At 43.3% G+C, this 23,045-nt stretch overlaps 1 protein-coding gene across 1 annotated transcript in view; it reads left to right on the plus strand.

The window, feature by feature from the left end:
* LOC139746151 (putative neural-cadherin 2) overlaps positions 1–23,045 on the plus strand; it is a 126,650-nt gene that overhangs the window by 50,974 nt on the left and 52,631 nt on the right. The window contains exons 5-6 of the mRNA XM_071657016.1: positions 14,760–14,924; positions 18,556–18,693. Coding sequence (XP_071513117.1) covers positions 14,760–14,924; positions 18,556–18,693 — 303 coding nt within the window. The remainder of the gene's footprint in view (positions 1–14,759; positions 14,925–18,555; positions 18,694–23,045) is intronic.

The raw sequence follows: 23,045 nt of genomic DNA on the forward strand, positions 1-23,045 counted from the left end.
GTTTTGTAACAGCATGTAGTACTATGTAACAAAGTATATATATATATATGTGTGTGTGTGTGTGTGTGTGTGTGTGTAATATTGTAAATGTATAAGTAATGCCACTTGCGTATGTATAACAGCTTGTCGTACAACATAACTCTTACACATGCAGATCAAGTGTGTGCACCGGGTGAACATCAGTCATGCCATATTCATCAAACATTCAGCTCGTAAGATCTGCCGGAGCATGGTCTCATGATCTACATTATGCAGTCTTTCTTAAGTTGTCATGCACTGTCGAACCCTCTCTCTCTCTCTCTCTCTCTCTCTCTCTCTCTCTCTCTCTCTCTCTCTCTCTCTCTCTCTCTCTCTCTCTCAAGAGCCAGGGGCTGGATCTGAGAATGTGCACAGACCTTACTGCGTAAGTGATATTCATGTATTTTGCTACATCGGTCCACAGATAGGAATAGTCGACCGGATCAATACCAAGTGGCTGAGGCTTGCTTTTCCCCTTTGGATAATTCTTGAAGCATATCTTTACACTGCGCTTAAACTCGCTAACTTAGACCAGTTGTCCGTCTCAGTAGAATAAGTGCTTACCGTTGAACGGTGGGCACTTACGCGCGCGTGTGTGTGCGTACCAGACTAAAAGAGAACGGAGTGCGTTTGCTGCGAGTTCCGTCGCCATCATAATACACGCATGACGGACGTTACAAAAAGGTGTTTCCTAATCTCTCATTTGTCTCATGAAATGCGTCGCCATCTGCCAGGGGGGAGGAGGAGGGGTCCACGTTCGTGTATCCAGCCCCCAGCCTGTCAAGCAGGGGTCGTCCCCAGCCTCTCAAGTTGGTGTCCCCAGACCACCACTTACCACTCAACACCCGCCACAGTCCTCTCAAAGTTCGTGATATAAAAACCATTTTTTTTTTTTCTAACCCAGACTGTGCGACCCTGGGTACAGTAGCCTACCCTTGACCTGACCCTCAGGTCAAAGGTCAGGAGACTCTCATACCCGAGGGCCGAGCCGTCGTGCTCCAGGGTCGTGTCGTCGCCGTCGTCCTCCTCCAGAAATCAAAGGCGGGAAAGACGCTGGCCGACGACACGACACCTCCCCGGAGGCAGCGCGTCGCTCTGTCAGTTACTCAGCAATACTGAATATCAGTGTTCACAAACCCCCCCGGGCGGCCCAGTCCACCTTTTTTTCTTTCACTGTAAGCCAGAGTCTAGCCACTGACCCGCAAGTTCTAATTCACTGGCGTCTCGGCTGGCAGTGATGTGCGAGTTTCTCTCCTCAACTGCAACCTTAATGATCGTCCAGATGGGCCCCGGCCTGCACCAGGGGCCTCCGCGTTCGTATCCCTGCACGTAGCTCGGGCTTCCACGTCCCTTATGTGATATATGTGTGTGTGTGTGTGTGTGTGTATATATATATATATATATATATATATATTTTTTTTTTTTTTCTTTTTTTTTTATACTTTGTCGCTGTCTCCCGCGTTTGCGAGGTAGCGCAAGGAAACAGACGAAAGAAATGGCCCAACCCCCCCCCCCCCCATACACATGTATATACATACGTCCACACACGCAAATATACATACCTACACAGCTTTCCATGGTTTACCCCAGACGCTTCACATGCCTTGATTCAATCCACTGACAGCACGTCAACCCCGGTATACCACATCGCTCCAATTCACTCTATTCCTTGCCCTCCTTTCACCCTCCTGCATGTTCAGGCCCCGATCACACAAAATCTTTTTCACTCCATCTTTCCACCTCCAATTTGGTCTCCCTCTTCTCCTCGTTCCCTCCACCTCCGACACATATATCCTCTTGGTCAATCTTTCCTCACTCATTCTCTCCATGTGCCCAAACCACTTCAAAACACCCTCTTCTGCTCTCTCAACCACGCTCTTTTTATTTCCACACATCTCTCTTACCCTTACGTTACTCACTCGATCAAACCACCTCACACCACACATTGTCCTCAAACATCTCATTTCCAGCACATCCATCCTCCTGCGCACAACTCTATCCATAGCCCACGCCTCGCAACCATACAACATTGTTGGAACCACTATTCCTTCAAACATACCCATTTTTGCTTTCGGAGATAATGTTCTCGACTTCCACACATTCTTCAAGGCCCCCAGAATTTTCGCCCCCTCCCCCACCCTATGATCCACTTCCGCTTCCATGGTTCCATCCGCTGCCAGATCCACTCCCAGATATCTAAAACACTTCACTTCCTCCAGTTTTTCTCCATTCAAACTCACCTCCCAATTGACTTGACCCTCAACCCTACTGTACCTAATATATATATATATATATATATATATATATATATATATATATATATATATATATATATAAAATATATTCACGTAATTCTTCCAAGTCAATGACATCGATTGTCATTAGGTTTTTATGAGGTTGACAGATATGCAGTTATGAAATTAAAGTCTTAATTGCTATTAATTAATATGTCATTAGCGTTATTTTACAGTTCGTCTAACTTGTCAAAATTTAGAAATTAAGCTGCGATTAAGCGTCTGCTAGGAACATCATAATGGAAGAATAACATAATTCCCAACAGAATTTTTTTCTCTCGTTCATTATATTTATTACAACCCGATCACTGTGTCTTAACTCACGTCATCATTACCTCCCTTTACTGATTATTATTATTATTATTATTATTATTATTATTATTATTATTATTTTCACCCAAGGTATGTCCGTCCGTGTGTCTGGATGTCTGGTGGTGGGGAGTTTAGCGAGCATCAGATAAATAAAGTGGACTCGTACCTCCGGTTCTCCTCCTACGGAGATCACGGTTAAAGTTTCATCATCGTTACCCTCGGTGTCTCCAGGTCGGAGGGAGGGGAGGAGACTGCCGAGAGAGACGCTTAAGATCCAATAATGGTGGAAGTTTAGGGCATCACATGTTCCTCCCCTCACTGATCTTCATGGCTGTTGTTGCTCGCAAGTGGGCGTATTGCTCACGCCGTGTGTCATGGCCGCGGGTAATAACAGGAGAGTGGGACAGTTGTAATGTGCCCGACCCCCTGCCCTGGGTCATGGGCAGTGACGTGCCGTGGGCCCTGGTGGTGTCCTGGACGTGCCGTGGGCCTTGGTCGTGTGCCTTGGGCTCTGGTACTGGTGTCCTTGACGTGCCGTGGGCCCTGGTCGTGTGCCGTGGGCCCTGGTAGTTGTGTCCTGGACGTGCCATGGGCCCTGGTCGTGTGCCGTGTTAGCTTCATGGGGGAGTAAATTACCGAGGGTTTCAGAAAGTCTTGAGACTTTTCTCTTTCCGTTTCATCCAGTATTTTCTTTCATTTCATTCCGTGTTTCTTTCGGTGTTCGCGTTCTGCAAGTGGACCTCGCTGTGGACCTCCTTCCCTGGATGAATGAAGCCACAGTCGCCAAGAGAATGACTTCTACAATTATTCCACTGCTTGATACAGTCGTGACCTCCTCTTTCTGCCCTTCCCAGCTGGGTGAACCAGGTCAGGGTCATGTATCCTATATAAGGACGAAGGTTTCCCAAAAGGTCAAGATGCCGGAGTAAACGACGCTGACCAGTCTGTATATACCCCAGGGTCAACCTCTCCCTGGGGAATAGTGTCTAGCTGGGAGGGAGCTGTTCACGTGTGAGAGGGAGTAACATTTGAGTATAACCCCAAGTGTAGGGAGGGTTGTGGCTGGGCTGACTTCCACAACTGGCCGGCCTTAACTAAAGGCCCAGGACGCTCGAGAGAAGTGAGGAAATCTAAGTTTGTATTACCTAGTCATTCATTCTAATGATTCCTAGCAATTACATCAACATCAGGCTTTTACTGGCAAATCGTATGGTTCTGTGTGTTCCACCTGCTTCTGGCGAGACCATATTTTTTTTCTCGGTGATCCACATTAACTTAAATAGTTCCATCATTAAATCCCAGTATGCAAATTCAGTATTGAAATAGGATTCCTTTTAGTATGACTACGCTGGTGAATTAGACCACAGTCTGAAACCATCACTTACAAAAAAAAGCCATTGAAAAAAAAAAATATACGAAAAAAAAAGGAATTGGGAGAAAGCAGTTAACATGGCAATGAATATTTTTTTCCCGCCCAAAAAATCTAACAAGTCCTTTCAAACGTTGAGTGAGTTAGTTGTGGTGTTACAGACACCATCAAAACATTGTGCTTCAGGAACCCGGACACAGCGGAGGGAAGTGGGAGCCCTCCCAACATTTGCAAAATTTAGTGCTAAAAGGAATTTTGAAATTCAGTAATAGTTTCAAGCGCTCACATGATAACGGAGAGCAACGTGTGTATACACACACACACACACTCACACACACACACACATCTACATAATATTTTACATATTTTCTCCTCCCTGACGAATGAGACTGATAAGTATATAGTGTAAAACAGCAAGACGAACAATAGAACTGTGTTCTCTGACGTTCCCATGATATATTATTGGCAGGAAACAATGGCGTGTCTCGAATATAATATTAGATTTGTTATCAGGTGTGTTCCGCCCATTGTCCCATCTCCTCGGTGTTCCGCTAACTGTCCTACCTCCCCCAGCGTTCTGCCAACTGTCCTACCTCCCCCAGCGTTCTGCCAACTGTCCTACCTCCCCCAGCGTTCTGCTAACTGTCCTACCTCCCCGGTGTTCTGCCAACTGTCCTACCTCCCCCAGCGTTCTGCTAACTGTCCTACCTCCCGGTGTTCTGCCAACTGTTCTACCTCCCCTGCCGTTCTACCAACTGTTCCACCTCCCCGGTGTTCTCCCCCTCCCCCCAGCTTGGTTCAGTGTTCAGAGGGTGTAGGTGGTGAGGGTGGGGCTGGCCGAACACAACATAGCCATAGGGGTAGGGATGAAGGCTTTGACATAGCTAACAAGTGTAGTGGTTTGCATGTAGATAACAAAGGATATTATTCAGCTAGCGTACATAGGAGAGAGAGAGAGAGAGAGAGAGAGAGAGAGAGAGAGAGAGCTTTTCCCGCCCTGCTAATGTAATTGAAAGATTTTTTTTCCTTCCGCAAACCCCTCTTTAGGTCTTGCCTCTGTATGTGAACAATATTATTTATATAAGATCATAGAGAAGCTGTATTAGAGATTTATGATACATACTTTATTTTTGCGGGAGCGTTATTACTGATAGTTATTAGGTATTGATGATACTAAAAGCTGAAATAAATATTACTGAAGTGCTCGTGCATGAGTAGCTTTCACGAGGGACCCAGTGAAGGGCGTTCGATGATTTTCCTTCCTGTGGAAGGCGACTAAAAGGGGAGGGAGCGGGTGGCTGGAAATCCTCCCCTATCTTTTTTTTTTGCTTTTTTTTAGTTTTCCAAAAGAAGGAACAGAGAAGGGGACCAGATGAGGATATTCCCTCAAAAGCCCAGTCCTCCGTTCTTAATGCTACCTCGCTAACGCGGGAAATGGCGAATAGTACGAAAGAAAAGATATATATATATATATATATATATATATATATATATATATATTTATCCCTGGGGATAGGGGAGAAAGAATACTTCCCATGTATTCCCTGCATGTCGTAGAAGGCGACTAAAAGGGGAGGGAGCGGGTGGCTGGAAATCCTCCCCTCTCGATTTTTTTTTTTTTTTTTTTTATTTTCCAAAAGAAGGACCAGAGAGAGGGGCCAAGTGAGGATATTCCCTCAAAGGCCCAGTCCTCTGTTCTTAACGCTACCTCGCTAACACGGGAAATGGCGAATAGTATGAAAGAAAAGAAAGAAATATATATATATATATATATATATATATATATATATATATATATATATATATATATATATATATGCCAATTAGTTTCTTAAAGAAAAAAATGCGCATCAGATGATTCTGGTCAGTTGAAAAAGATAAAATTTGAGGGGAAGAGAAATATGTAAGACATACGAGAATGAATCCTCGTTTGACATTTTACAGAAATAAGTTGTTGCATACTTTCAATGTTCTGTGGTTCCAGTGGAGGGAACTTCCAGACTTTAAAAGTTCCGGCAGACCTTAATAGTTCCAGTAAAGAGAACTTCCAAACCGTCGTCGTTCCAGTAAAGAGAACTTCCAAACCGTCGTCGTTCCAGTAAAGAGAACTTCCAGACCTTAATAGTTCCGGTAGAGAGAACTTCCAGGCCCGGATAGTTGGGCGCGGGGGGGGGGGGGGGGGTTCCAGTTAGAGTCCTGCTTCAGTTCATTCCCGATTGTCTCCCAGCCTGGAAGGTGCTTCAGGTTAAAGATGCAAGGTCCCCCAAAACGAGAGACTGGAAATATGTCAGAGAGGAAATGGCTGCGGGGGGGTTAAGGAGAGGGAAGGCAAGGAGACGCGGAGGAACGCAAGCGAAGAAGAAGGAAGATACGCTAAGACAGTAGAGAAGGAACTGAGGAAGAGAGAGGGAGGGAGCTAGAGAGAAGGAGGGACGGGGACACAGGTAGAGATGGAGATAAGGAAAAAAATAACTACACAGATTGAGACAGTGACAGGAACAGACAAGAAACTAGATCGAAAATGATACAGGTTAACGGCGAGAAGTGTAGCAGACGGATGGATGGTAGAGTAAGTATCATGATGTAAAGAAAGGACCAGGGAAATAGAGGCAGAGTTGCAAATCCTGGATAACGGAGAAATAACAGGAAGAAATAAAACCTTCAGAAAATTTCTCAATAGAGATAACGGCGTTTGTTTAGTGTGAGGAAGGGTCAGAAGGAAGGTCAAACAGGGGTGAGGCTGGTTGTAAATTGAGTAAAGATATACTGATGGCTATGGAACGAAGGGGGAATGCATGAATTATGGGAACTGTCAACGGGTTAAGGAAGAAAAGGAATAGGTTTTGGGTGATAGGAGAGAGAGAGAGAGAGAGAGAGAGAGAGAGAGAGAGAGAGAGACGTACCGTAGCAATAGATTGTCTTGGGCGGCGCGTGCGGGCGTGTGGTGGGTGCCCTTTGTTCTAGGGGGGATGTGCTGGTAATGAGAATAGTTTACGAGCTGCAGCAGGCAGGGGGAGAAATTAATAATTTCTCGAAATCCGGACAACCCCCTTATGTTTAACCCCTGGGAACGTGGCATATTACAGTTTATGGCGTGCACCTGCGCCATGGCAGCTGGAAAAGTCAAAAAATTGGTCAGGTATGACGCGGGGGATATTTTTGTTTTCATTTGTCCCCCGGCGGGAGTAGGGAAGGTTCGTGTTAACGTCTAGGAAGGAGAGGAGAGGTAAAGAAGGCAAGTAATGGAATGTATATTGCCAGACAGTATGCACCAGAGTTAAAACCTTTCTTCCCCCCCAACCCCACCCCTCCCCTCCCCCTCTCTCTCTCTCTTCCTTTGTCCTCCTGTCTTTATGTTTTACCCTCACGCACTCATTATGAAAGGAATTCAAGCAGGAGCAGGAGCAGCAGCAGCAAGCAGATAGGTTGCCTCGTTGGCTGCGTTTGTGGTAGAGGAAGAGAACTGCAACTCTGTAGATCACTTTGTGAAGTTTAGAGTTGACGTAGATATTTCCCCCCCCCCCCTCTCTCTCTCTCTCTCTCTCTCTCTCTCTCTCTCTCTCTCTCTCTCTCTCTCTCTCTCTCTCTCTCTCGTCCATGACTGGAAACATTTGTTGAAAAAGCGTTTATTTACATGACAGAGAAGCAAGAGGCGGTGTGTTTACACTGAGCCCACCCTCTGAGGATCTTGTCCGTAACCTTGTAAAAGGCAAGTGCTCAAGGGTCGTACCCTCGTGCTTAAGGGTCGTACTGTCGTGCTCAAGGGTCGCACCGTCTTGCTCAGAGGGTCGTACCCTCGTGCTCAAAGGGTAACCCCCCCCCCCCACCAACCTCAAAGTCCTCCTTATCACTGGAGCCTTCCGTGACCTTCGACAGTGACCCTGGTTCATTCAGGGGGTCACCCCCGACCGAACACAGTGCAGGAGACAGCGGTAGCGGGCGAGAGAGACGTGAGGATCGGCGTACCGGGAATGGGTCACTCTTCAGACATTACAGAAGAAAAGAAGTGAAAGGTCTTGTATTGGTTTTCCCACGAGTGAGGGAAGGGCTAGTAAACCCGAGGAACATTGCATACGTGAGTGAGTGTGGTAGAGTGTGGCGGTGGTGAGGGTGTTGGTGCGCAGGTAAGAAAGTGGTGTTGGCACAGCGTGGATTAACCTCATTATAACTTGCGACCAAGAAGTTCCCCTTTTTTTTCCTCTGGGGAAGAAGAGGATTAGGAGATAGCTCCGGCTTACAGGGTCGTGATGCTTGGGGCTTACACCGGGAAGCATAAATAACACCCACGTAAGGAAGGTGTAGTGTTACACTGACAAGATCCCCGCATGACAGATTGTGAACTGCCTGGGTACTCACTGCCAGAACGTTCACCACATACACACACACTGTAAGAACCTGTCCTCCCCCTCGAGTATTCCTCGACGTAAACTGCGCCAGAACATGTCCTCACGTTTACCTCTAACGTAGTCGTCATCATGAGCCATCATTACAAAATAATGGATCCAGACTTCGACTCTTTCGGCGGTCAAAACTACAGCGTCTGAGACGGAGATACGTATTATCTAAGCAGTTTGAGAAGGTGGATGAACGAGGGTATGTCCTCCCACAGATTCAGTCCAGAATCAAGGAATCGGTCCATAAGGTCGAAGAATCCGAGATATAACTCAAGGAAGAGACCAAAGAAAGCGGTAAATTTTGTGTAATGTGATGGGCAGTTGTTGCAGTGGGAGGACCTGAGATGATGGTAAACAATTCGTCAGCCATTACTCTGGCGCGGGACCTTTGTCTGTAGACGACATCAGCCACTGGACGCGAGGTACTACAGACCTTTGAAGGTGGGTCTCTTTACACACATGTAGGAAGACATTTACTTACAAATGATACGAAACTCTTCTTTTATGAGAGAAGAAAAAGAAAACCTATCCTTTTATAAGCTTGCTTCTGAAATCCTACGCTGTGTTCCAGACAAACTTTAATTGTAAATTAAGACAAGTTCGAAGCTCAGTCGAAAATACTGAATGGTGGAAGAAAGAAAGAAAGTGTAACGCGCAACATAAGGAAGGGTAAGAACATTGCTAATGGAGTTTAGCAATGATGTAAAACAAAGACGACCATTACACGTGAACTCGCCCGAAGAATTAAGGAAAACATGGCTGAACGAAAACTCATAACGACAGAAAACTAAACATTCCGGAACACTTAACTTTTTTGGAGAGTGTATTGGTGTATAGCTGGGAGGATGTGAGGCTCTTGGAGAGGGAGTAGGTGTATAGATGGGAGGATGTGAGGCTCTTGGAGAGGGAGTAGGTGTGTAGCTGGGAGGATGTGAGGCTCTTGGAGAGGGAGTAGGTGTGTAGCTGGGAGGATGTGAGGCTCTTGGAGAGGGAGTAGGTGTGTAGCTGGGAGGATGTGAGGCTCTTGGAGAGGGAGTAGGTGTGTAGCTGGGAGGATGTAAATATCTCAAGATTCAACTTATAGTTAATTACTGGAGTGTCTCGCAGTGCTGCTCGGTGATGGGGATGGGAGCCAGGTACACACACACGCGATCCTGACAGTCCTGTTCATGCACGTACGTACCTAACCACTAAGCACCCTGGGAAGAGGTCGGTCTCACTACGAGACTGAATACAGACGGCGATCGCCTGTAAACGAACAGGAAAAGCAAGAGAGAAAGAGATCCAGGAGAATGAAGACAACCACACGAGGATCACCCGTTATTGGAACATTATGCTACCTGCTTTCCTCGTACAGACAGACTATTAAATTCTCTTCCTCCTCCTCCAGCCTCTCCATCTCCCTGCAACTTTTTCCACTTTCAAGAGTTTGCTCTACAAACACACGAGAGAGTGAGGTCAAATTACTCCCTCTAGTAGAATGTTCTGACATTTTTCGTATATTTATTTCTCCTTTTTCACTGACATTGCTTCGTCTGTGACATGTTTTTGCCCTTTTCATCTCGTTTACCATATATATATATATATATATATATATATATATATATATATATATATATATATATATATATATATATACGTGTGTGTTTGTTAATCTGTGACGTGGAAGGGTGCTGGAGAGCGGCGGGTGGCGGGAATGTGGGTGTGTGTCGGAGTCTTAGGGACAATGGAGGGGTGAGGCTCAGCTGCTTGGCCGAGCTATGGCCATTTGTCTCTCGTGGTGGCAGGACAGGAGCGTCCTGATCATAGCCACTGGTGGCGTCCACCTTTTTGTCGTCTCTCTCGAAGATGGTCGCTCATTTATCCCCGAAATGGCTCACAGTGGCCGAGTTTCGAGCTCTGTATATATATAGTTCCCCCGAGACTCTCTCTCTCTCTCTCTCTCTCTCTCTCTCTCTCTCTCTCTCTCTCTCTCTCTCTCTCTCTCTCTCTCTCTCTCTCCGCCCTCAGGAGGAGCGGAGATACGGCTTTCGTGGTCGAGACGTCCCTGGCGGCGAGGCTACGTGATTATAAGGGCTGGTCTCCTCCTGCTGGTGGGGGTGGCGGAGGTGCTTCGTTGTCATCCTACGTTTCCGGGTCCTTTCCGACCCAAGTCAGCCTTGGCCTACCTGAGATAAAGGATATGTTGCCATTATCCTCCAGTGGTTCATCTGATGGCCAGGGACTCCGAGTGCCTTTGTAGCTGTTGGCCAGACAGCTGGGTGTCTGTCTGCCTTGCCCCTCGCACTGAACCATCTGGGTCGACGTGAGGCAAAGATAAAAAAAAAAATCTTGCTTACGTTCCTTCTGTCTTTAGAGATTTCTGCTTGTAGGATTTTGTTCTGAGATATTACGCGTCTCCCTGATCTGTTTCCCTAAGCTGTAGGGCTCCAAGGGCCGACCGAGACAGCCTTGCGCATCACACGCCCTTGGCGTTTCTCCCGACCCTTAAAAAGGTTCAGGTCAAAAGGCCCAAAGCCCCACAATAAAACAAGATGTCGAGAGTTGTAGAAAAAAAAAAACTATAAAGAATATCGCGGGTCGTTCCTGGCCAGACGTAATGAAGGGCTTCATCCCTAACTTGTGGCCGCCCTGATGTAAATGAATCTCCCGCCAAAGTTTATGCAGGCAACATCATCTGGTCTTCTGCTCCGCCGCCCCCGACGCCGCCACACGAACTTGGGGCAAGATGCGTGACACAAGAACTTGTCTGCGGAATCTCTTGGTATAAACCACGAAATTTCGTATTAAGATAACGAATCTTTTGATGTATATTGTAACTGTCCTTAATGTTCGGACTCATAGGCAGGTTGGAATGGATTTCATGAGCGATTGTTCGAAAAAGAGGGACGGTAAATATGGAAGATCCACTGGTAAGGAGGTGGAGGACTATCCTCTGTGTGTATGTGTGTCCTTTTGTTTACATATAACTGTTGTAATGTGTTGTTGTCGACCTGTTGTGATGCTGTGCTCCTACCATCACCCGCACAAGGCGTCTCGCACGTCCGAACTTACTGACAGAATCCACGAATCATCTTTTCGTTCAAACAAACGTTCAGATGTCATGACACTGGCATACTTGGGTGTCATGGGTATGACAGCTCATGACTCTCAGTTCGATTACTTTGTATCTGAAGGTGAGAAGTGAATTATGGTTATTGATTCCGGACTTTTCAAGACACCAAGCGTTCAGTGTAATCGTTAATGTGCAATACCACACTAACTCAGGGTTCAGATGAACACAGAATATCATTCCTAATTAGAGTAATACGAATATAATCGTCCATTGCGCTAATCAGAGGATCACATCCTTATCATCGTTATCCCTGACGAGCCAGTATCTCCAGGGGAATGAGGATGTGAGGCCACAGAGTAGTTCAGAGCAGCTAGGTGGTGAGGGATGGTCCGTGTGGGTCTTTGATGGCTTATAGTGAGGCTGATGGTGTTATGACCACACACACACACACACACACACACACACACTGTATGCTCTATGCATTAACCATGTCCTTAGAATGACTGAGGGCATGATTTATACACAGAGCATACTACCATACATGAATTTGAGAAGTTGTATGATCGAGAATGTTCAAGACACTGGGGGCCCCACGAGTGTAAAACTCCCTCCCCGTATGGTGCAGACAGGCAATTACATTTCCAATGTAAGCAAACTTTAAGGTAATCCCCTTTGTATTTGGCATCGTCTGTTTTATTTAGCTCTGATATCTAGTTTAACTCAGTTACTGATATTCACAATTTATAGATGATTAACGAGAAATATATCTAATATGGATCTGAACTATCTGTACTGTTGTATCGTAGATATAATTCCAGAATAAGATGATTCAAGCTGACGTATCAGTTATACGCAATCATGGAAATGGAATCCGAAAAGCTTGTCCAGTATTCAGCTTGGCCGATTGTGAAAATAAATTCTGATCATATATATATATATATATATATATATATATATATATATATATATATATATATATATATATATGAACGTGAAATGCTCTTAGATTCAGATCCATTATACATATATTCATAAAATCGGATGGTTCATTATACACCGCCAAATTTCACACAGGCGCTAAAATTGTTTGTATACGAGCTGGATTCAGGAGCTGGGGATGTAACTAGAGAGCGTGGCCTCCGCAGAGTGCGGTGTCTGGACAAGAAAAGGTAAGGGTTCGAGTCACACATAAGGGGGGAACTACTACTACACGTGAGGGGAACTTAATGGGCAGTGAGGGAGTGTTGTGAGGACATTGGCTCGACGACGCAACCTCACGGGAGGATGGTTGTGGTAGTGAGTGACCTTCCTGTGGGTCGTCCGTCGAGACTACCTCACGGGAGGATGGTTGTGGTAGTGAGTGACCTTCCTGTGGGTCGTCCGTCGAGACTACCTCACGGGAGGACGGTTGTGGTTGTGAGTGACCTTCCTGTGGGTCGTCCGTTAGACAGAGGTGAGACCATGAGACGGGATAAACATGAGTGCCTGGGTTCGTATCCACCCCTGTGCTAGACGAAGGAGTTACGTGATCATAAAATAAACCATATTCGTTTAGATATATTGCCTCTGCATGGCCAGATTATAATGCGAAAATATGTTGATATTAACTGTCTTTGTATCAAAAAGAAAAGAGAACGTCATAGACATTTCTTGAAATTTTAAAAATCTAAAAGGAACAAAGCCTTTGAATTTTCCTCAGTTGTTTTCATTTAGATGAAGCCTATTGAGGGTAGATGTTATGTAGTGTTTATAAGCGTTGCCTCTTTTCATCTTTGTTGTATAATTATCACGTGCATAATCACCTTTGATTCCTTTAATTTTTCATTTGTGGTTGCTGTATGTGTCAACCATGTCTTTCCTTGTTTACAGTATTTCAATTCATCTTACGTCATACACTCGTAAGTTTTATTCTACCCATTACCCCCATTCCTTTCATTATCCCCATATACCCATGATTTTCATACGGATCCAATTATGCAAGTTAACCACGAGTTGATCTGTGTTTCGACAGTGCGGTGTACGGGGGCTAACTGCCAATTTAAGACTGCTCAAACACAGGCACGGAACAGCTAGTTTTTAGAATGTGTTAAGATGATTGGCTGAATTCAGTTCTCTGGTCTGGTATGGTGTAGCAAGTCCATGTTATTACACTTGGCTTTGAGAAAGGCTTTGGACTGGCAGGGTGTATAGTTGTCAATGGAAGTGGTAATTAGCTTTCACGCGGCCCCTCCTCAATGGCCTTTCACAGGGTAATTGCCAGCGTCGGTGGCCAGCAAATAGGCGGACGATTAAGTAGCAACCGCTAATTGTAGCGTTGTTGACGCTAATTAGATTCTCTTGTATACTACGATTTGAATCCTCATTTTACTATATATATATATATATATATATATATATATATATATATATATATATATATATATATATTATCCCTGGGGATAGGGGATTAAGAATACTTCCCACGTATTCCCTGCGTGTCGTAGAAGGCGACTAAAAGGGGAGGGAGCGGGAGGCTGGAAATCCTCCCCTCTCATTTTTTTTTTTTTTTTTATTTTCCAAAAGAAGGAACAGAGGGGGCCAGGTGAGGATATTCCAAAAAAGGCCCAGTCCTCTGTTCTTAACGCTACCTCGCTAACGCGGGAAATGGCAAATAGTTTAAAAGAAAGAATATATATATATATATATATATATATATATATATATATATATATATATATATATATATATATATATATATATATAAGTACCGTTCGTGGATCTTTCATTATTTTGCTCGTGAGGAAATTCCCCATGGAATTTCCTATGGACGAAAAGGTGGATGATGATAAATAAAAGAGAACGGACGAGAGTTTTGGGACTTAGAGAAAACGAAGTACGTGGTTCTTAGGTAAACTTTTATGGTATCGTATATTTCGGAAATGTGATCCGTGGAGGTATTAAGGCCTGTGTTCAACCCCAGGTGGGCAGTTAGTGTTGGTAATTAATTGTTATGACTATCTCTTCCTGTGACCACTTACACTATATTTTCCTGTGATGTCGCACGTTATCTATTCTTGTGACAACATACGTACATCATCGCTCCTTGTGACCCTGTACACTATCACCAGCAGGTGTGTGTTATCAGGTGTACGGTCTGTGTAGGTAATAACTGACTGCACAGCTCAACAGTTTATGGATTCAGTGTAAGCAGTGACTGTCATTTGTGTTGTCTTCCAGGTATGTGTTGTGGTCTGTAGAGATAAATACTTGTTCGTCACAGATGTGTGTGTGTGTGTGAGGGTAAGTCCACCATTAATCTGTCGTTGTGTTTGTGGTAGCACGAGCTGGTTGTGGCGGCGGAGGCTGGCGAGCAGACGGTGCACACCATCGTGCATGTCACTGTGGTCGACGTGAACGACAACCAGCCCTACTTCCTGGAGAAGGAACTCCAGGTGACCGTCGTCGAGGAGGAGCACGCCCACCTTCCCGCCACCATCGCCAAGGTCAGTCATGAATTAGTCACTTAAGGATGCTACTGGTTCTTGCTCGTTCTTTTAGGTCAGGTGAGGGATCCGGGTAACGTGACACCTCGTATGGTCATTAATACTGCCCTACATTTTGAGTAATACACCTATGCAGTGTATTACGTATAACGTTGACACTTCAACACTTAAATTTGTTTGTTTTTTTTGAGTTTCTTACTCTCTTGCACATAGAAATATAGTTTTCTTTTAAGGTAGCCTTTACACTTCTACACGATATAGTGTTTTAAGGCAGCGTAGGAAACACATATAGTTTTTTAAGGAAGCGTAGGGATTTTTAAGGCAACCCTGGAACAAGCCTATCGCTATAAGCGGAATTTTTCTTCCTAATTTATGTCTTAGCTTGTTTCTCGACGCTTATTGTGTGTGTCTTGCGCAAGTTACAGATTCGCAAAGCATTATTTACCGAGAGCCGTCTGACTTGAACGACGATGACCAAGTTTGCAACACTGAAACCTCGGAAACGATTATGTAACTACCATCCCTGACATTGCCAGTCATGTTATTTAAAACCAGTCGTTCGATTAGGGTAAGGCCAGTCTCAGTTCTCCCTGATTACATGATAAGTGGGGCAGGTTAACTATAGCCACAGACTGGTCCCATCGGCTTAGAAAGGAATCGAGCGGGAAGATGGAGCGAAGCGTCGCTTTCTGTTGAGTCAGTCAGAATGTTGTCTTTCCCACGTAGGGCCACGAGACCCGATTCTCGGATAATGTCACCAAAAGACTCCTTTCCTGAAGAAGATCACAGCAATCCTGATAGGGGCAGGGTAGGGCATGACATTTTCTGGTCTTTACTAAGTCTGAGTTTCAGTTAGGCAGATTAGGTTAGAACCATTTGCTCTTAGTCAGAGGCCAGGTTATTAACGCAGTCTTCATCTGTCATTAGTAGTAACAAACTAGCCTCCCGTTATCGTGGACTTCATTAATTACCAAGTAACTTATCCAGTCTTCATAATTGGATGTTTGATCAGTTCGGGTGTTCATAACCTTGGGAAAGTAATGGCTTGCCAGCCTCCAGTGAAGGTTGGCTAAGCTATAGAACTTATTATTACCCAAGTTATGTAGAATGGAGGAGATGCAAGTCTTTGGCAGTCTGTCTTCCGATGACATACTCAACATTATGAATTGAATAAGTATTTGATTAGTCATTAATCTGTTTCCCTATTGTGGTTTAATGAAGATTAACCACTGGAAACGGCCTAGCACTGCAGCATTGTTTATGGAAGTTATTGCAGTTAGAATAATGAAGTTACAGTCACACTAAAATGTCCCGTATATAAATCGTGTGGTAATTGATTTCATTGTATGTTGCTTTTAGATATTATTGAATTTTATAGTATTTATTGCATAAATTTGAATACACGCACAACTCGGTTTATTGCCTATCGAGTACTTTAGTCACTAAGCCAAAATTCGCACCATGCACGTGAAATACACTGATAAAAACCTTGTGGGCTTAGAGAAAAATCTGAGTGGGTGTTTTGTGAAACTTGTCAACGTAAACATTTTACCTCTTGGCGATTGGAGAGACTTTCCATGTCACCGACAATTTCATTGGGTTCCAACTTATTTTTGTTTCTTGTTATATTAATACCATTTATGGATATGAATACTACAACATTGTTTTGGGATAATACTTTACTTATTTCGGTAAGTACTACATAAACTTTGCAAAATAGTAATGTGTCGAAACCTTATAAAGTGTTGGGGCTACACTGAAACTCACCAGATCCTCTTTTCACATTTGATAGGGTAAAGTTTGCTTTATAAAGTGGCGTAAAGATAATAATTTACCCGGGTTACTCTTACGATAAAATGGGGTTCTCTAGGTTTACATTGCACTTAATACTTTTCTTAAACGTTTAGTATAATTGATTCGTTACTTAGTACGTAGTTTACTTGTGCACTTAATCCTTATTACAATTTATGGTTATTTTTTACCAAACTCTTCCTGATAACATAAAGCTATCCTGGGTTCATTCTGTTGATGTAAGTTTGTATTGTTCGCCTTCACATTTCTGTCATCGGGCTTTAGATAGTATGGTGTAAGACACCAGAAAATGCTTGTTAGTTAACAAGTTTTTATCCATAGGTTAGAAAAGATTAAGAGCCAGTGATTTTGAAAAAAGTACATATAAGTATGAATGTAAATGGTAGTCAGAATTTAGTGTTGCAGATAATATTAATCAAAATTTAGTTAAGGTAATATAAATCAGAGTTTAGTGCAGATGATAATAATAATGATAATAGTAATAATGATAATCTGAATTTAGTGCAGGAAATGAAAAGCTCATTTTGAATTTCTAGTTTGTCCATTTTGTCACCGGAATAGCCATGGCAGCAGTGAAATTATAATCATGGTAGCATCATATGGAGTTTGATTTCCATATATTTACACCGGTTGTGATATCAGGGGTGAAAACTTTTGTAATGTAGGGAGCAATATTATAGCGTATTTTGCATTATTTGGAAGAATATTTTTGCTTCATTATTATATTCTACCAATATCAGAATATAGCTTTTTCATATAGTTTTGTATAATATTCCTGGCCAACCTTCCCCGAATTCACAATTTCATTTACCACCACTGCTTAATTAGTGCTTCGTGGGCTCCTGTGTATCTATGTTTATGATTAGTGGATGTTGAATTATACATAAATCTGGCCATTTACTGTTTTGTCTGGCATGAGTCGTTGGTATGATTGATGTGAAGTTGTAAGCGAGGTTGCGGTACGATAGTTATGGTCGCAGCGAGGGGCGCAAACGAGGGATTAAGTACGGCATGCTGATGATGGAAAATGCGGCACTGAAGTGATAAGGTTTTCATGTACGTAATTCGATGTTATGAGTACGTGGCGTGAGACATAGTGATTGGGGTTATGGGATGTGAAATGACTGAGTTAGGTGATTATATTAGCCATATGTAATAACGATAAGTTATCTGAATGACGCTGTTTATGACCTATGATATGGGATATTCTGTGGAGATACATGTATTGCTAAGCCAGATAATCGAATTTTGGGTATGGAAAAGTTTGGTGAGAATGAGGGATAAGGACTTCGATTGAGACGAGTGAAATGAGTGTGATACTGACAGTCGTAGATGTGATGGTGCCATTGTTGATAAAAACCAAACACCACGGATTTATCGGTGATGACATCCGTATGCGGTAAGTATTTGTCTCCCATTTACCTTACAAAATGTATGCTCGCGTCCTAGTAATCCGTGGAATTTTTTCATCGTTTTCATCGTCTGTGGTAATACTTTATCTGGTAACAGGAAAATAGTAATGAGAACCTTGTAGGTAGTTGTACAAATATATTCTGGAGTTACCATAATGAACTGTTTTAATCTGGACCGCGCAGTATGCCAATTCCCGGGAGAGGGCTAAGGATAATGACGCCCTAGATCCAGTTGGGAAAAACCTGGAGAGTTTATTCATTACTAGTTCTCCACCTGTGGTTTTAGTCTGTGCATGATACGTTATTTGCATGTATATACTCATGTTTTACTGTATGTTAACTCTGATATAAGTTAAGAGAACTGGTGTTAACGGGATATATAAAGTTAGAGTGTGTGTCATGTACAGGTTGTGGCTAGGGACCCAGATGGTGTGGACGAGGAAGGTCTGGTGTATAGTGTTGGCGGCGACGGTGTGGACGACCACTCCCCTAGCGACGCTTACTTCACCATCAACCCTCATACCGGGGACCTCCTGCAGCTCAGGGTGAGTCTTTTACTCTCGGTGTTGACTCTGGCTAGTGGTGCTGGTAGACCCAGCTGCTCGTGTTGGTACCGTGTATTTAGATTTATCGACCTTTCTCATATAAGAAACGTTGTCGTCATCGAGAAACTGTTATAGTGTAGTGGCTAGAAGTACAAGAGAAAAACGATTTTCAATGAAAAATTATTTAAATTAACAAGGTTTGTATGGGGAGCCCAAATTTTGGTGTCTTTTTTTTCACTAATGGTTCAAGAATATAAATTTAACCCGGGTTGACCATTGAGTCTCACAGACTTGTAGACCAAAATGAATGACTGTTATAACCTGGCGCAGTTTCGGGTATATTGCATTTCAGAAAAGTTATAGCATAAAAGAGAATTTTATAAAAGCTGGAAGAATATCAGAAATGACAAAGCCGTACGCTGATTAAAGGGCACGGAACGAAACTGTACAGATTAACGTTTACATTCCTTCCCATGAGCACACAAACCTAGGAATGAAGACAAATTATCGCCCATCATATTTTTATGATAGAGTTTTGATGGTTTTGTGTTAGATTAGTGTCGTTACTTCCTGTAATGTATCGCCAAGATAGAAGTGGAAAAGAAGTAAGGTAAATATTAGATATTCCAAAGCTTTTAAAAGTAATTATAGGTTAGTGTCAGAGCTTCCCTGCTACGTTAGGCAGTGACCCTGATGGAACCCACTGTGATCAGGGCCACGCCACATTATGTTGCCTCTCACGAAAGTGCAGTAATCAACTCCAGTGGGGTGGTGATAAAGTAGGCCTACTGTGCATATTGATGCTTTTGGCGAAATGTTTGAGTTTTCTATTTTTCCAAGTTTTGCCCATCGTAAAGTACCTCTTAAGGAAATTTGCTTCTGCCTTCCAGCAAACACTAAACATTCGCCCTCCCCGACACAGTCTTAAGCTCTCCACTAGATATAACGTTAACCCAATCGGAAACTACATTCCCGAACATGCACGAGTTACACTTTCACTCCTGCGATCTGGACGCCACCCATCCCATCAACATTTTAAATACTGATTCAACATAACGCAGGACCCAACATGTCCAAGCCGCAGCTTTCGTCCTAAAGATAGTGAACAGTTATTGTTCATTACTTAACATTTACTCTAGACAGACATCGCTGCTTGACCTGTGATCACGGACGTAGGCGCACGGAATCACACATTAGGAGTGGGTGCTGGGGGGAGGAGAAAGGTAAGATATATCCCTTTTATTATTTCCCTGACGAACAACGGTCAACATAAGTACTCCTGGAGCTACTGTTCTCTCTCTCTCTCTCTCTCTCTCTCTCTCTCTCTCTCTCTCTCTCTCTCTCTCTCTCTCTCTCTCTCTCTCTATCTATCTATCTATCTATCTATCTATCTATCTCGTTAGACAGATGACAAGGATGTTTAAGAAACAGAGCATTGTCATGATAGATATAAGTAAAGTTACCACATTGCCATGATAGATATAGGTATAGTTATCAAGATAAATCACCCAGGTGATTATGAAGCGAGATCAAACGTACAAATCCTCTAGGACATGAAAATCTTGCTGTGGTGTCCCACTCACTAAGTGATGATGATATAGTGAATGCTGACAGTTTACAAAAGTTTGAAAAATAGTTTGAGGAGAGAAAGTTCACGATATGGAGCCCTAAGAGAATGAAATACTCCCCGTATAGTAGAAATAGGTAATTATTTGTTAAGTTCATACCCAAGATCAGTAATACACATTAAATAAAAGTGTTATTAAACTAACATAAGAAAAAGTCATGTAAAGGAATACGTAAGACTCTGAGTCCGATCTAGTATAGAGAATTACGTTCAAGTTGAGTACAGTTTGAGCCAAGTTAGGTAGAGTTACAGCCAAGTTTTGTTAAGACACAGTTGGAGGCGGTCAGTATGTGGCATATGTTACCTTTAGTCAGTCTGTAGGATACGACTTGGATATTTTCCTTCAGCCTAGCAACGCCATGATCCTTGTATGAAAAAATAGATATATGAGAATGATACAGTCATAACCATGCAGTCCGCATATATGACACGCTTAGGGTTTATTATGGTCATAATGAAACAATCAGGTCATAAAACTTAGACGAAGTGGGGGAAATTTTGGTCGTTACCCGTTTATCAAACTGGTGAATATATAATTAACTGACGAGTCTAACTATGAAACTTTTTTTTTAGACCGACAGTTGAGTATACGTACTAATAGTTAATGAATCTAAAAAGTTTGCGATTTATGGCAAACATGTTTAGGATTCTGTAGTGTTGGACGGAAATAAATTGGGAGTCTGTCGGCGGGAGAGTGTTGTGAACGTTGACACCGGGGGTCGCTCTGGTCACGTCTGGAGCTGCACCCTGGGGAAGGAACCTCCTCGCTGGCTCGTCAACACCTTTAACGGAGAAACACACCCGCAGTTTGTGGAGAAGGGAAATGCCCCTGGGGAGCCTTCCCGCGTGAGTGGAGCTGGTGGTCGGCCTCTGGAGATGGGGGTGCTTGGACTCAAGCCTAGGTGTACAAACACTAATACGTCTGGCTGTAAGGAGCTGTGGAGGATATCTGGCACAGGAATGTTGTGTGACCATTTATTTTAGGAGAAATATTATAGTTTTAATCCCTTGAGCACGACCATCCGGCCTTCTGTTACGACGTCGCAGCCCTAAACGCACGACGATGCTGACAACGATCGCGACTTTACGACACCCGGGTATGATGGCCGGGCCTTTTGACCTAACTCATATTTTGTCAGATGACAGCCAAGCCATCATACCCAATGGTCGTAACGTTGTACTCCAGGGTCGTATAGTAGTATTCAAAGTGCTGACGTTAATATTCGTGGTAGCGCACCGGGCTGCACAAAATCACAGACGATCTTGGCAGAATTATTTAGAAATTATTCGACTTGATGGATCTCCCCAGCTTTCATAGCTGCACATCGCGAACTAACTATCTCCCAACAGTACTGAGATGCCCCTCACCTCAGTAATGTGGCCACCTTCCTAAGTATTCTTCAATTTTTTTTTTTTTTTTCACTTTCTCCCCCTCGTAGGCGCACCAAGCCTATCTCACACCGTCCACCAGTTGACTGGCGAAACATTGATATGAGACTTTGCTAAGGTGAAATGCTTTCATTCAGAAGTTAGTCTGGCTTTTCAGGGTTTTCTTGTCAGTTGATGCTATTAGCAATGATTTAATAGTAAAATATCATAAGTGATTTTGTATGTCGCTCCTTAAAGACTGTTAAGGATATCAAATGTAATGTCATTTTTTTTTCTTTTCTTTGAAGCGATGTATTTCCCCGATTTTTGCCGATTTAGGACGTCAAACCAGGGTACTTGTGACTGTTCTGTAGTTTAGAAACGGTAAAATACACACTTACATGATAGTATGGTCGGTGGTCGTGGACATTCCTGATGATTTCAGCGGATGCAAATTGGTAGTCCGAGCAGGAATCAGGGGGAAGCCTAGCCCTGGTATTAAATCATGTTCTCCTGCGGGGAAACTGTTGAGACCAATCATCTCCCTGACCGCAGGAGGCGAGGCCGCCGAGGCTCCTCCACTCATGAATAAGCAATCACTTCAATTTGCAGTCTTATTGCCCGACTCAAACACTCGCTCTGGTAATTGTCTTTTATTTACCAGGAGACTCAGATATGCAGACTACTTCATCCTACTTGAGATATAAAGTAGATGATAAATTATTTATTTATGAACCGTATATTATTCCTGTATTTACCGATGTCTTGATGTTTCTCATTTACTCTATCGTCTCGCACTTCGTCTTTCCATTCTATGTACAAGTTTATATTCCCCATTCGCAGATTACACGCGAAGTCAGGTACTGTGGTATTAGAACTGTCACAACAACTCAGAGGTATTATGTTTTGTTATATCTATTAGCATCTCTCTTACGTTTTTTACCTGCTTACGATGGTCGTAACTCTATGTCGTATTACCTCTGGGTTGCTGTGATAATTTTGATAACACGTTAGGAGACCCCTGTGCTGCGTTGTGGGCTTCCTCAGCCACTGCATCACATTCGTCGACATATGGACGCAAGATATCATTATGAGAAGCTTTCCTCACATGCTGCGTGGTTCACAGAATTACATGAGATTATATGGACAACATACTATGATGAGTTTGCTGGTTTATTATTTGTACTAATGATATTCCCTGGCTACTTGTTAGTTAAGAGGAAAAGAAGAAAAAAAAAAAGCTATTAAACTCGGTTATGACGCATATACTGCTTTGAGCTTATAGGATCTCTTTATAAGACTACAGACTTGTTACATAGTGAGACTATAATGATTGTTTATCTTCACTGTAGGCCAT

Source organism: Panulirus ornatus, chromosome 64 (assembly GCF_036320965.1).
Source record: "Panulirus ornatus isolate Po-2019 chromosome 64, ASM3632096v1, whole genome shotgun sequence".
NCBI classification, from domain to species: domain Eukaryota; kingdom Metazoa; phylum Arthropoda; class Malacostraca; order Decapoda; family Palinuridae; genus Panulirus; species Panulirus ornatus.